The 16653-nt window shown below is 37.3% G+C and overlaps 1 protein-coding gene across 3 annotated transcripts in view; it reads right to left on the bottom strand.

The window, feature by feature from the left end:
* LRPPRC (leucine rich pentatricopeptide repeat containing) overlaps nucleotides 1–16653 on the bottom strand; it is a 114470-nt gene that overhangs the window by 20628 nt on the left and 77189 nt on the right. For all 3 annotated transcript variants that reach the window (XM_024242107.3, XM_054547600.2, XM_054547599.2), the window contains 5 exons: nucleotides 14934–15002; nucleotides 14108–14198; nucleotides 9172–9314; nucleotides 8941–9049; nucleotides 3361–3487 (listed from right to left, as the gene is read on the bottom strand). In XM_024242107.3, the coding sequence (XP_024097875.2) occupies nucleotides 3361–3487; nucleotides 8941–9049; nucleotides 9172–9314; nucleotides 14108–14198; nucleotides 14934–15002 (539 nt within the window). The remainder of the gene's footprint in view (nucleotides 1–3360; nucleotides 3488–8940; nucleotides 9050–9171; nucleotides 9315–14107; nucleotides 14199–14933; nucleotides 15003–16653) is intronic.

The raw sequence follows: 16653 nt of genomic DNA, 5'->3' as shown, positions 1-16653 counted from the left end.
GCAGCAATTGTTTTTCACTCTGATCACTGATACAGAATGGGAATGGGAAGAGAGGACCTAGTTGGCAATAAACAGGAACCGAACCCACAAAATATCTCTTGAAATATCTCAAGTAACATAGTTGGATAATTCGTAACTTGAACTTTCACTTCTGAATTTACAGTCCAGCATTATTTTTAAAAGTACTCAACAATTTAACCCATGAAACAATTCTACATAGTTAGATATAACAGTTTATTGGTTCAAGGGAGAGGACATGCATCCAAAGCCCAGATTGACTTCAGGCTTTGGATCTTGGGTTCTCTTGGGTGCACACAGATGCATGGAGGAAGGCAACTCCCAAATAACCCTGGTGGATAACACAGCTAAAAGAAAAGTCTCACTTGTATGTCAATCTCAAAAGCAGAGTATGATGGTGGACACCAAAGACTGGGAGGAGGGGAAATGAGGAGATAATGGTTAAAGTACAGAGTTTCAGTTATGGAAGATAAGTAAGTTCTGGAGCTCTACACAGCATAGTGCAAACAGCTAACAATACTGTATTTATACTGAAAATTGCTAAGAGGATAGATCATAAGTGTTCTCTCACACACAAAACCCAATTAATAATAATAATAATAATATTGAGGGTGGGGAAAAAACTCTGGAAGGGGAAGGATATATTTGTGGCCTTGAAGTAGGCAATGGTTCCAAGGGTGTATACTTATCCCCAAACTCACTGAGATAGATACATTAAATATGTTTCTTTTTACATGTCAATTATACCTCAGGAAGGCTTCATAAAGATCTAGAGAAGAAGGGAAGAAGATAAACCTATGTTTCACAGGTTGTAAATTTAAGGCAAATAGACAATCATGCTTACAACTATCTTCCAGGTCAGCAGTTTCAACCTTGGTAGATCAAGATCCATGGGAGGACTATAGTAAGAAATGATGTTTTACACAGACAACCCAATCCACAGATACATACACACGCATAACTGAAAGCAACTTTTTTATGAAATAATATCTTTACTACAGGAAATACTTTGATAATAGTCTATACTATTTCATTGAAACAATGTTGGTTCTGTCATGACCCACTAATTGGCTGCACCTGCAGTTTTGAAACTACTGTAGACCAGTGGTCTTCAATGAGTGGCATGCACACTGCATGAACACTCCAGGGTAAGGCAAGGAAACCTTTACATCTCTCTCCCCCTTTTTTTTTTTTTGAGACAGAGTCTTGCTGTGTCGCACAGGCTGGAGTGCAGTGGCGCGATCTTGGGCTCACTGCAACCTCTGCCACCCAGGTTCAAGCGATTCTCCTGCCTCAGCCTCCTGAGTGGCTGGGATTACAGGCGCCCGCCACCACACATGGCTAATTTTTATATTTTTAGTAGAGATGGGGTTTCACCATGTTGGCCAGGCTGGTCTCGAACTCCTGACCTCAAGGGATCCTTCCGCCTTGGCCTCCCAAAGTGCTGGGATTACAGGCATGAGCCAACGTGCCTGGGCTTAAATCTCTTTTTAAAAATTTCACCTTATGAAGATTTTCTATTTTGAGTATGTTTTATAATATAGTTACATGTCATACATCAAGTACAATTTGTTATTAATCACATGCGATCAAAATGCTTAAGACATGATTCTTCAATCACTTGGGCTATGGAGTAAAATGTACATTCTCAGGCCCCACACCAAATTGGCTGAATCAGAATCTTTGTGGTGAGCTGAGAGGAATCTTCTTATGCTACCAGAGTAAGTATCACTGTTCTAGAACAAACCCAATGAAAATGAAAAAAAAATAAATGAATAAAATTAAAATCTGTACTTTCAGGAAGCATTTCAGAGGTCTTTGTGACCAAACTCAAAATCTAATTTTTTTTAAGTTTTCTGTCTTTGCTTCTATCTCATCACTTAATCATACTTAATCCCAACACAAAATGCTTCTCTTTTTTCTGGCTCTCCTTCATTATCATAGAGAGGGTTGGGATGGAGAGTTTCATAATTTTCTGAGAAAAGTAATTTTAGATGATCCACACCCTTGACCTAGTGGTTACAGATGACAGGATACTGCTCAATGTCAAATTTTCCAAGTCACTAATTAAGGGTATATCGAGTGTTCTAGATATATATATATATATAATTTGATTAGGAATTGAGAAAACGCACAAATGACACACCAAGTACATTAAAAACCCAACAGTCCTAGTGCGACTCTCTTGTATCAAGACATACAAATGATGATTCAAGACAACACACATATACACACAGACAAGTACAGTCATACAGAACATGTTTTTCAACACTAAAACACAGACAGTAAATACGGCCCTATGATGCATAACTTTAGCAACACTAGGACACTGCCAGGTTTTCTTGTGATGTGAAAGGATGGCAGGCATCCATTTTCTCCTTAGGATTCTAATACTCTGAAAGTGCTGTGGACTTAAAATTTTTTTGATTATTCTTTTACTTTTCTTCTTTTTTTTTGAGAGAGAGTCTCGCTTTGTCACCCAGGCTGGAGTGCAGTTGCGCAATCTCAGCTCAACGCAACCTCCACCTCCTGGGTTCAAGTGATACTCCTGCCTCAGCCTTTTGAGTAGCTGGGATTACAGGCACATGCCACCACGCCCAGCTAATGTTTGTATTTTTAGTAGAGGCGGGGTTTCACCATGTTGGTGAGGCTGGTCTTGAACTCCTGACCTCAGGTGATCCACCCACCTCGGCCTCCCAAACTTGTGGGATTACAGGCATGAGCCACCGCACCCAGTCAGATTTTTTTTTTTAATCCAAAAACAACACGAAAGGAGGGGGAAACACAAATAAGATGTGTTCAGTACCTATGTTTTCTCTACTTCACTTAACCTTCTTCAACACATAGAAGAAATCTTTAATATTAAGTAATATTATCATACACTCATCATACGGAAGAAAAACTAAGGATCAGAGATAGCAGGTAATTTTCCCAAGGTCACAGAACTTTCAAGTAAGATTCAAATCTTAGTCTAAGTTCAAAGTCCATGGTGTCTTTGTTTTCTCAGGCTGCTCCCACCACAAAAGGTACATGGATTTAGATGTTGAACAATAAACAGAATATAATAAAATTACTTTTCTGTGCATGGATATCTTAAACGAATTGTGATGGAATATAACTTAGTAAGCAAAATGTACTGCATTGTATATGGCCAGTAAAGGTGTTTTTTTTTTTGAAGGTGAAAAAACCTGATAAAGTTAGTTAACCATTTCATATGATTTTTATGGGTAGCTGAGGCCAATCAAGCAATTGTACTACACAGCACATTATTATTATAATTATTGGCTAATGGTAGCCAATATTCTTTTTTAAACGAGGTTTAATAAATGGACTAACACTTACAATGCTTTCACTTCCATTGCTTCTGTAAAATAATCTTCTGACATCAGTAATTTAATGAGATTGCTGTAGGTTTCAGCATTAAACACAATGTTTTGCTCTTTTGCATTCAGGAAAATATTATATGCCCCTATGAGAGAAAACAGACAAAAAAAAAGAGATGACATTATTCTGAAATGCCAAAAGGATGGAAAAAATCCTGAAACAAAGACCTAAACCCAAATATTTTTGCTGTTTAATACCAACCTACTGTTACCACTCTATAGAGAGACACACTGACATAATTTTCTTCAAATATTTTAAAGACAAAGCTACAGTTTTGGAAACTACACCTTAATCTGAATGGATGGTGCCTGAAGGGGTTTCCTCTTAAAATGATTTCTCATACCAGCTTTCTTAAGTTGATACATTATTTTCTTTATAATAAAAATGAGAAACAACTCTTCTGAATTAATGAAAAGATGATACTAGTTTCAAAATAAATCGCAAAATGTGTGTTAAAGTCCAAATAAACCAGAGGTATAATTTAGATTGAGGGGAGCAAAAGATTCATTTTAAAGCAATCTTTAATCTATAAGTGGGTGGTTACAATGGTTAACATTTCAGCACAATAGCACTAAAGAGAATATAGCCTATAATTCTAAAATTAGGAGATCACATTATTTGGCTACGACAGGACTTATACAAAAACATACAATTTTCAAATATACAGATATCTAACAAGTAAACTAAGCAACATTTGTTTGACTGATTAACAGTTTTATTTCACTTGTTCACAATAACTGTCAGTGAATGAAAAGATGTTACCAAAAGAGAAGTAACTACACTTTTCAGTCACTTACTTTTCTGAAATAAAATTGCCTGGCTATAAACAGCCAACGGAAACTACAATCTACTCTCTTCTGTGTATAAACAAATCACAATAAAGATGGGGCATAACTGAACTATCATGTACGGCATTCTACGATATATATAGGGCTCAATGTAAGGAAATATAAAACTTCTAATTAAGACAGAACATGATATTATTTAATGTTCAGAAGAATATTTTAAGCTACTTTAGAAGTTTCTGAACAGGCGAAAATTGTTATGCTTCTATGTATGAGTTAGGGAATGTGTGCATTAGTCCCTTAATTAAACTTAAGTGGCACTGTCAAAGAAATATTTATCCCTTTAAGCTAAATTTGGAGAAAAAAATATACGGCAACATTTATATTTGCATCTTAACTAAGGAGAACAGTTTGGGCAAGTGAAAGTAACAATGGCAGAGGTTTATCACATTTCAAGTCAGTCTTCCATAGAACAGTCCCTGTTAGTCATTAAATTTCCAAGTGCTTTACACTAGATTTCTATGGTTGTGAACAACTGGATATTCCAGGACAATGGCAAAAAACGTAAAATAAAAACATGCTAATATGCAAGAAGAAACTCTACTATCATTTACTGATTATTCCATCAGATACCTAGTCTATTTGGTGTATTTCACTTTTCTGAAATGGGAGAAAATAAAGACATTATCTTCATTTGAGTACCAGTATCAATGCATCACAAATTTAAGACTGTTTTATTTACTTATTAAAGTCACAGAATGGCTTTGCTAAATAAAATATTTAAACCATGACACACAATAAGATGACTGCAATAAAATCTGCCATTCAATACCCAATGCTTTTTAGCGGGCTAAAAACTTAAGATGTAATGCAATTATTGTCAACTTCCTAACAATCATATATAATATTTCACTTGTTTGGAAACTCTTGTTGTTTTCTAAAACTGTGGTCTTCACATTAACTTGGTATGGCTGTGTAATTAGTCCCTATTAGTTTTTTTTTTAATTAGCATTTTAATATACCAAACCCATTCACCACACATTTGTTTCCAATGTGACAATCACAATATACCTTTAAGTAGACTGAACTACCAGAAAAGTGTTAATGTAAGCATTCAATTTTCAAAGCATTCATATTTTACTAAACATTCGAACCCTGAGATATACAAAAAAAGAAACAGAAAACTCTAAAGAGTTATGGCCGGGCACAGTGGCTCACACCTGTAATCCCAGCACTTTGGGAGGCCAAAGTAGGAGGATCACTTGAGGTCGGGAGTTTGAGACCAGCCTGGACAACATGGTGAAACACGGTCTATACCAAAAATACAAAAATCAGCTGGGTGTGGTGGGGGGGGTGCCTGTAATCCCAGCTACTTGAGAGGCTGAGGCTGGAGAATCGCTTGAACCCAGTAGGCAGAGGTTGCAGTGAGCTGAGATTTGCGCCACCGCACTCCATCCTGGGTGATAGAGCAACATTCTGCCTCAGAAAAAAAAAAAAGAAAAGAAAAGAAAAGAAAAGAATTAACAGGATGAAACCAATTAGATAAATGAAAATTCCAGAATAGAGGTAGCTCTACATTTATAATACACACTGCATTGTATTTAATTATTTAACTACTTAAATGTTTTCACTTAAACTGTATACTAACCATATATTCATTTCAGTCAAATCAAGGCTTCACCAGAGGATGGGCGTGGTGGTGGCTCACGCCTATAATCCCAGCACTTTGGGAGGCTGAGGTGGGTGATCACTTGAGGTCAGGAGTTTGACACCAGCCTGGCCAACATGGTGAAACCCTGTCTCTACTAAAAATACAAAAAAACCCAAAAACAAACAAACAAACAAAAAACAATTAGCCAGGCATGGTGGTGGGTGCCTATAATCCCAGCTACTTGGGAGGCAGGAGAATCACTTGAGTCCAGAAGGCAGAGGTTGCGCCACTGCACTCCAGCCTGGGCAACAGAACGAGACTCTCTCTCTCTCTCACACACACACACACACATACACTCACACACACACACACAACTTCATCAGAACATTTACACAGTATTGATCAAGCTTAATTTTATACTTTGCTTTCAAAGATGCCTAGTGTGTACTCAAAGATATATAGACTGAATATGCAGCAAAGGAAAATGCCTCAGTATGGGCCGGGCATGGTGGCTCACGCCTGTAATCCCAGCAACTTCGGGAGGCCAAGGCGGGCAGATCACGAAGTCAGGAATTTGAGACCAGCCTGGCCAATATGGGGAAACTCTGTCTCTACTAAAAATACAAAAACTAGCCGGGCGTGGTGGTGTGCGCCTCTAGTTCCAGCTACTTGAGAGGCTGAGACAGGAGCATCACTTGAACCCGGGAGGTAGAAGTTGCAGTGAGAATGCACCACTGCTCTCCACCCTCGGTGACAGAGCAAGACTCCGTCTCAAAAGAAAATGACTCAGAATGAATAAAAAGTTATACTACAGGCAACTGAGGAGGCATAAGAACTTAACTTATTTTTACTTCATACATTTTACATCAATGCCACAAAATTTCTTTCTTTCTTTTTTTGAGATAGGGTCTCACTCAATCACCCAGGTGCGATCATGGCTCCATGCAGCTTCAACCTCCCGCTCAGCTGATCCTCTCACCTCAGCCTCCTGAGTAGCTGGGACTATAGGCCTGTGCCACCAAGCCAGGCTAATTTGTGTATTTTCTGTAGAGATGGGATACCACTAAGTTGCCAGGCAGGTCTCAAACTCCTGGACTCAAGTGATCTGCCCACCTTGGCCTCCCAAGGTGTTGGGATTATAGGCATGAGCCTGCAAGCCTGGCCAAACTTTCTAGTTGAGTTAGGAAATTAAGAAGTTCTATAAATTTCTAAATTGATTCCTTTCTAATAAACCTCAAAACTATCAATACTAAAATAAAAAAATTCTCTTGTATTTATTTCCTTAATGGTAAACTATCATAAACCATCCTTGAAATCCACCCCAAAACTGAAGGAATCATTCTATGGAAAGCTAGAATGAAAAGAAATTAACAAAAGTAAAGAAAATAAGAGTAATATATGATTCTGGAACAGTGTAAGAAGTCTAAGTAAAAGCATAAAATTCAACTTACAAGCTCATAACAGATGGTTAAAGATAGTCATAAAAAATTTAAAGTAGGCATAATAGAGGTGAAGATGTCTTCAGGAAAGTTTAATAATAGAGAAAGGGAAAAAGTCAAGAAACAGACCTCTAACCTTGAGATATTGCTGGATCACTTCAACACATACTAGTATAGTAATTAATGCCTTAATCATTTTTTGCTTTCAAATAAGTTATGTGCCACAAAAAGTTATTTTCAAAAAATACTTTTAATAAAAATGTATGCCAACAATAGCATTTATTACAAAAAATTTCATATGTACAGAAAAGTATGAAGAATAGTACAGGTTGGGGGTGGTGGCTCATACCAGCAATCCCAGCACTTTGTGAGGCCGAGGTGGGAGGACCACTTGAGCTCAGGCGTTTAAGACCAGCCCGGGCAACATAGCGAGACCTTGTCACTACAAAAATTGGCTGAGTGTGTGGTGTGTGCCTATGGTCCCAGCTACTTGGGAAGCTGAGGTAGGATAACTGCTTGAGCCCAGGAGGCGGGGGCTGCAATGAACCATGATTGTGCCACTGCACTCCAGTCTGGGTGACAGAGTGAGACCTGTCTCCGGGGGCGGGGGGGGAAGAATAGTATAATGAACCTCACCTTCCATACATATACCCATTACTTATATCTAACAATTAACATCTTACCAGATTTGCTTTTTTTTTTTGAGACGGAGTCTTACTCTGTCGCTAGGCTGGAGTGCAGTGATGCGATCTCGGCTCACTATAACCTCCATCTCCCAGGTTCAGGTGATTCTCCTGCCTCAGCCTCCCGAGTAGCTGGGACTACAGGCATGTACCAACATGCCCAGCTAATTTTGGTATTTCTAGTAGAGATGGGGTTTCACCATGTTGGCCAGGATGGTCTCCATCTCTTGACTTCGTGATCTGCCAGCCTCGGCCTCCCAAAATGCTGGGATTACAAGGCGTGAGCCACAATGCCTGGCCTGCTTTGTTTTTTATAGCTTAAGCATTTTAAAATAAATTATAGAAATTTTGACTTTTTTCATCCCTCAATAACTCACGTGGATCTCAAAATTTCAGAACATTTCCCTGTAAGTAAATCATAATACCATTATCACGTCTAATAAAAATAAGAGTAATTCCGGCCAGGCACGGTGGCTGACGCCTATAATCCCAGCACTTTGGGAGGCCGAGGTGGGCAGATCACGAGGTCAGGAGATCGAAACCATCCTGGCTAACACAGTGAAGCCCTGTCTCTACTACAAATACAAAAAATTAGCCGGGCGTGGGGGCAGACGCCTGTAGTCCCAGCTACTCGGGAGGCTGAGGCAGGAAAATGGCGTGAACCCAGAAAGCAGAGCTTGCAGTGAGCTGAGATCACGCTACTGCACTCCAGCCTGGGCGACAGAGTGAGACTTCATCTCAAAAAAAAATAATAAAAAAAAAGAGTAATTCCTTAATATTATCTACCACTCAGTCAATAGTTACACTTTCCCAATTGCCCCAAAATGTTTTCGTTAAAGTATGGAAGGGCACAAGAAATATATAAAATTTAAGTCCTATCTCTATCCTAGAGCACTTCTAATTGCTTGGGCTTACACCCCACACTGCTATTAGAAAGAAGACCACCCCCACCACACACCCCCATCCCCATATGTGCTTGCCTTCTTTTTGCTTCAATCGGCAGGCATTCAATGTATCTTTCTGGAAATCAGGTTCTGTGGTTGAGGCTGATGAAGAATTCAGGGAATGTTTTTCATCTTCATACCACAACTTTAAAACAAAATTATTCTGTTAAATAAAAACTGGTAATCTTTTCAATATAAAAGTAGGCTAATCTATGACCTAATTATACTGACAACAAAATCTGTTACGATTATGCCAAAAACAATTACCTCAGGTACGTCAAACGGAACTTCCTGGTTACCCTCTCTAAGGATTTCCGCTAATAATCTTAATGTCTTTTCACGAGGAATAACATTTTCTTCTTGGATTTTATTCCAGACAGCATCAGCTCTTTGCCAGTCACCATTTATTTCTGTAGAATTTGATTAAGCAGAAGTAAATCAATAAATATACTAAACAGAATTCACAAAAATATTTAGAACTTTTTCTTATTTGATGTTGAAGAAAGCATTATTCCAAATGCTGCCTTTAGGGAAAGGAACCAAAAGTGACCAAGACCCGAAGTTGAGAAGGGAACTTTTCTCTGTACTTCTGAATTACAAACCAAAAATACCCTACCTATTAAAAAGCAATAACAAGAAGCCCCCATCACACTTTATTAAACACTTTCAATCATGTTGATAAAAAAGTTTGTCTTTTTAATGTTACTGAGAAAGTGCCTACTGCTGAAATCAAAATCAGAAACAGGTAACAATTCAACTATGACCTTTAGCCTTTGCAAAGATCCTGTAGAGAGAGATATATATTATATATATATATATATGGCATATGGCACCATATACATACATACATACGTGTACTGTATGCGATATACATATATCTGTGATTGTATGCGGTGCATACAGTATACATATATCTATGATCTTTGCAAAGGCTACAGGTACTGGTCCATGGTCTGTTAGGAACAGGGCTGCACAGCAGAATGTGTACGGTGGGTGGGCAAATGAGCATTACCCGCTGAGCTCCACCTCCTGTCAGATCAGCAACAGCATTAGATTCTCATAGGAGTGCAAACTCTATTGTGAACTGCGCATGTGAGGGATCTAGGTTGTGAACTCCTTATGAGAATCTAACTAATGCCTGATGATCTGAGGTGGAACAGTTTCATCCCCAAACCATCCCCATCGCCCACCACAACCTGGGCTGTGGAAAAATTGTCTTCCATGAAACCAGTCCCTGGTACCAAAAAGGTTGGGGGCTGCTGCCATATAGTACACAGCTGTGGTGTGTACTAAAATGATTGAAAGAGTGTAATTCTCTTTACAAGTGACAAATCTACAAACCTTTTCACTTAGTTGAATAGAGAATTGTCTATGTTTCTTCTGTTGACATGAAGAGTTTCTATGACCGTGTGTGATACATGGAATCTTCTTAGATTTCTTATCTCAACTGATAATGTTATCAGACTATTACAAGGGCTGGGAAGGAAATAGGCAGATCCCTTCATATTGAAAAGCCCATTTCCTTTCATGTGGTAATCCAGTCTTTACAAATAGCAAAAACTCCAGAATCAAAACTTTGTTTTTAGAAATTCTCATGGTTGGAAGAGGAAAGATCAAGTCATTTAATATAATAAATTAATTTCTGCTTGTGAAAAACTGGGGCAAGATACGAAAAATGTCACATGACACTAAGTGCAATACAATTATTAAATGCACAGAAAAACTGCTGTGTATTGGAAAGGATGGCCAATTCACAAAGTTACGTCTGAGATAAGCGGTTAGGGGGTGGCGGTGGACACAATGACATTTTCATAGTTAGCTAGTATAGTATTACATTGTTTGAATCTTTAGTAATCAGAATATGTTCATTTCACTTGCGTAATAATGGAGGAGGAAAAGGCCATACAATATGAAAAGAAATGTAAATGGCTATACATACTTGAAGAAATAATATATAAATAATTACTGAGATGGAATAAATGCTGAGGTTATACATACTTTTTAAATAGATTCAAAGAATTGTATTGCAAAATTACAAATGTAAGGCAGTTTGACTCTTGGATAGACTACTATACAAAGAAACTAATTTCTACTTTCTATCTGTAAAGAAGTGTTCAGAACATAAGAAAATGTTTGTCATATAGAAATAATAGAAAATTCCTTAAGCAAGTGAGGAAGTCATTTCATTCATGTAATTAATGTTTGTTATAGGTTCTAGAAGCTAATTTTGCAACACTGTCACAATGAAAGGTCAAAATATATTGGGAAGGATAGAAATGAAGTTTGAATTACGACAAAATTTTGTAACAGATCATGTTATATTGAGTCCATAGAAAATGAAAGCAGTTTTATATTAATAAAAGCTAGTATTTAACTGTATGTAGGACTTACGCAGTTCCATGGGTGTTGGCTGAGCTACATATCTTTGTTTTGTGCATGTTTCTGTAGTATGTTATGATTTACAACAAAATTAAGTGTGTATTAAGTATGTGAAAGGTACTGTTTTAAAATAAACGAAGGAAAGTTGCTTTTCAACAAATATCCAAAAATAACTACTAATCCAATCTCTTTCAAGGGCTAAAATCACATCCTAAGAAATCCACAATGCAAAATATGGATTTTTAAAAAGTATAATGAGGCCGAGGCGGGTGGATCACGAGGTCAGGAGATCAAGAACATCCTGGCTAACACAGTGAAACCCTGTCTCTACTAAAAATACAAAAAATTAGCCAGGTGTGGTGGCGGGCGCCCGTAGTCCCGGCTACTGGGAAGGCTGAGGCAAGAGAATGGTGTGATCCCGGGAGGCAGAGCTTGCAGTGAGCCGAGATCGCACCACTGCACTCCAGCCTGGGCAACACAGCAAGACTCAATTCATATCATATGTTCCATTTCAAAGCAACTGAGTCCATGTAACAATATTTAAATAGTGGCCCAAGTCTGAAGGCAAAATGCAGAAGGAGATAGCTTGCTTTTTCTTCAGAAAGGAAAGGATTAGGGCTATTATAACCAGATTATCTATTTATAACATGGCAGAAGGTAGGAAGTATACAAATGTGGTTAAAAAGAATATATACTTCTCTATAGGATTCCACTGGCTTCCAGCCTCCTAAGAAGCTAACCACACTCTCCCAACCTCCTCAAACTATTGACTCAAATACAATGCAAGAAGGAATTGGAGACAGGTGTCCAATAGGACAAATAGAGGAAATTAAGGACAAGAAAATAGTATTAAATTCAGAGACCATATATCCCCATTGGAAATTTTAAGATGAAGCTAAATGTTGTATATTTTTTTGTTTCTTAAAAAAAAAAAAAAAAAAAAAAGGCCAGGCACAGTGGCTCACACCTGTAATCCCAGCACTTTGGAAGGCTGAGGCAGGAAGACTGCTTGAGCTCAGGAGTTCAAGACCATCCTGGGCAACGTAGTGGGACCCCGTCTCCACAAAAAGTAAAATAAATAAATAAATAAATAAATAAATTATTAGCAAGGTGTGGTGGCACATGCCTGTAGTCCCAGCTACTTGAGAGGCTGAGGTGGGAGGATTTCTTGAGCCCAGGAGGTTGAGGCTGCAGTGAGCTCTGATCGTACCACTGTACTCTAGCCTGGGTGACCCTGTCTCAAAAACAAAGCAAAACTAATAGTAAAAGTTCTTCTGAATAGGAAGAGTAAGTTTGAGTGGCTGGCCACTTCTCACCTGGCCCTAGACTACCACATACTTATAGTTGTTCTTACCTGCTGCAGTGTTAAGACTTGGTGATGGAGCTGACCCTTTCAGCAGAGCACTACACCTTTACATCTGCAGTGCCTACCACAATGTCTACCACACAGTAAGGGCTTCATAGGTTTTTTTTTTTTTTCTGAATCCAAGTTTATATAGTCTTCTATGAGGACTACTTGAAATACTAAAACACATTTAGACATATAGTCAGTGCTTCTTTTGAACTTGGCACATTAGAATTTCATCATGAAATTGTTTTTAAAAGGAAGAAAAAGTAGGTAGAGTGGAATGTTAGTGCTCAAATACAGATTATAATTTGCAATTTGAGGACCAACTGCCTAAAATACAGGTTTTTAATTCTATACATTCAATACCAACCTCAGCATTGTGTGCAAGAATTTGATCATCGTTCAAGCCAAAGTCTTAAGAATTACACTGTGAAGTGTGTATTTCAATACAACCAAAAACTGGATTGTAAAATTTTAAGCAAGTTTAATTTTATTTACATCATCGAGATGTAAAATAAAGCTTTCAATGGTAATAAATACAAGTTTGAAAGGACAAATAAATCCCCTTATTCGTTTGAAGGGAAATTTGCCAAGAGAAAAGAAGAACAATAAATCTAGATAAATATCCATGAAACAAATAGGGAAAGGTCACTGGCTGTTCTAAGTGTTATTCCTCTCTACCGAAATATCCTAAAAGAAACTGTAAAGCTCCAAATGTGTACACTGGTATAAAAGTACTAGAGCATTGTTTGAAAAGACAGATCAAAAATTTCAGAAATGTCAAATACAAATACTAAGATTTCAGCCTCAGAAAACAGTTAAGGATGTGAATGAAGATTAAGGCACAAAAATGAATAACGTAGTGTTGTTTTAGAAATGGAAAATGGAAATCTATTCACAAACCCAGTAATAGGAGATGATAGACTGAACAAATTTTAGTACATCTATGCAGTATATAAGTTATTTGTAGGTGATTAAATATAGAAAAATGTTTGTAATATATAGCTGACTCAAAAATATATAATGACATTTTAAAAACTGTTTAACAATGAGTTTGTATATAGATATGCAAGATATGTATCTTTTTGCAAAAAGAAAAAAATCTCTACTTACATGAATGTGTTGGTGGTTACCTATTTATAAAAGTGACCAATAAATTTACCTGAACGTTTAAATAAAAAGAACAGAAAGACCGTTCTTACCTCAAAAAGTCCTATTAAATTCTGTGGTTCTGATGAAGGTTTTCGTACTTTCTCATTACTGCAGTAAGAATGTCAGAAATTATGAAGACATACAGTGTCTAGTGCTACGATATAACATTCTGTGATAAAATTCAATCTAGCCTCTACTTGAGCCTCTGTTGAATGAAAACTGCCTTCTGACAATCCCTGGAGCTCCCTCAAAACCAAATACTTCTTTCCTGCCACTGCCTTCAACAGAATAAATGAAAACATGAAGAATAGTTAAATCACTTACTATACAGTTTTAGCAGATTGTAGTACATCTGGTCTCTGTCACATTCAAATAGCTTCTGTGTCAGCTCCACTAATTTTTCCAGAGTTTCCACCTTAAAAGTAAGATCAAGAGATAGATCTACCTTGTGTAAAGGATGTATTTTATAGTTAACAAATAGCAGTGGAATAATCTTTCAAATTAGCTTTACCAAAAGGGCAGTTTAACTTCATTTCAAAAGTTAATGGGCTGAGCACAACAATATGAATGAACTTAATGCCACTGAATTGTATACTTATACAAAGTTAAATCATAAATCTTACATTATACTTATTTTACCACAATTTTAAAAATATTTGGAGTCAAGAACACAACATGAATAACCAATTCAAAGATATCTGGGTGGGAGAACTCAATGAGTGTATCGTACGTTAACAAAAATACTTCCCCCTCCAAACTTTACACTCTTCTTGCCCTGTGACTTTTACTTGGCATGATGCAAACAGGTACCTGCACCAGAGGAGGGCAAGCAGAAATTCCAGAGCTCTGGGAAGCAACTCCTCCTGCCACTAAGGACTAATGCAGGCTTAAAGTGCCAAGGACATAAGGTCAGCCTGCTCCAACCAACTAGTTAAAGATAAAATCATCAGGGCCCAGGTTAACAATTTAGGGTTTCTACTGCACCTCAGAAATAAGAAATAAGCCATTGCTTATCTGGCAAACGATCAAGATAAACACTGCTTCCACAATGCCCTGTCTCTCGAAGTCCCCAAATGTTCATGTGATACAGAGGACCCTTGCCTTCTACTCACAGTTTTAGGTGATTGAGACATCAGAATCAAATACAAACCTGATTATTTGCAACACATCTGTCACAAAACCACTGAAGCCTTGCAGATCGAGCTCTAATCCCTGGAGTCTGTAAAATAAAATAATCACATAGCACCCAAGGTAAGGCTTCGGCTGAATATTATTTTTTTCCTCAAAGACAGTTTCTTTTCTTATGAATTTGCTGCCAAATATATATACTAAACTTATATACTAAACTAAATATACTAGTATACAATCTATATACTAAATTTATACTGTAACTAATACAAACCATAATTAACCCCATAGTTATCAAAGACCTTTAAGTAAGAGTAGAACAGAGCATAAAACACAACCTATGCTTAACCTGTGCCTAGAAGACGCTGATTATTTCCAAATGCTGCACTGCAGGTCAAAGTTCATTCCATAAATCTTTAATTAATAAAATGGTTACACTTTCTTTAGTTCAAAAATAAGCGATAAACTAGAAAATGTCAAATAAAAAGAGTGTGTCAACATTCACATGCATGTGCTCTTATTTTTATTTTATTTTATTTTTTTTTTTAGACAGAGTCTCAATGGCATGATCTTGGCTCACTGCAACCTCTGCCTCATGGGTTCAAGCAATTCTCCTGCCTCAGCCTCCCAAGTAGTTAGGATTACAGGTGTGTGCCACCACGCCTGGCTAATTTTTGTATTTTTAGTAGAGACAGGTTGCACCATGTTGGCCAGGCTGGTCTCGAACTCCTAGCCTCAAGTGATCTGCCCACCTCAGCCTCCCAAAGTGCTGGGATTACAGGCGTGGGCCACCACACCTGACTGCATGTGCTCTTTCTCATTTACACGCTTTCTCTTGAACACACACACACTTACTTTATTCCAATAGACTCAGGAGACAAAAATTATCAATGTTACACAAAATAACAATTGTGACAATAATAAACCAATGGCTTTCGTTTTTCAAAGAAAATGCTTTGCAAACTTCACAGTGATAAAAGTACTCTAATGACTTTTGCCTAGCACCTAAAACTAAATGTTTAAAGAGCAAAACAAGCTAAGTACTTTAAAATTGGTTTATAGTCTCAGTTCATTTAAACAATTGAGACATATGTTATATCCTCAATTAGAAATTACTATCGTTTGGTCAATAAGTCTGGCTTCAAAGCACTTAGTTTACAATTTTGGATACTGGAATAAAAGACAAACCATTTCAACATAATTCCAAGGATTTGTCACTCTATAGTATTTTCATCATCTGCAAGAGGGCTTCACCATTAAATACTACATTTCAATCACAGCATTATGGTAAGAAAACTACATACTCATTAGCCCTGGCTGCTCCAGTCTAGAGGAGGTATCTTTACTGCTTTCTCCGCTCACTTCTGTTGATCAAACCAGGTATCCCTTGAATCTAATCTCTTATTTATAGGTCCTCATTATTTTTAATTTTAAAAAATAACATTGTACAACGTTAAATTAAGAACTGAAGTGGAAACTAACATCTTGCAGCTTTGGTGGGATGACAGAAAAATTGGTAGACTAGAAGTTGGATAACTTCTTCTCATTTCCTGTATCCACTTTTTGGGATACAAGAAATCAATGATGAATAAATTAGTCATTGAAATACAGTCTCAAATACTATTAATATCTACACTCAGGCACAATTTCTTCTCAAGGATTTTTCTTACGTTATTTGAAATACAGTCTCAAATACTATTAATATCTACACTCAGGCACAATTTCTTCTCAAGGATTTTTCT

The sequence above is a fragment of the Pongo abelii genome, chromosome 12, assembly GCF_028885655.2.
Source record: "Pongo abelii isolate AG06213 chromosome 12, NHGRI_mPonAbe1-v2.0_pri, whole genome shotgun sequence".
Lineage (NCBI taxonomy): Eukaryota > Metazoa > Chordata > Mammalia > Primates > Hominidae > Pongo > Pongo abelii.
The sequence above is the reverse complement of the archived record's forward strand: the minus strand, read 5'-3'. Positions and strand labels throughout refer to the sequence as shown.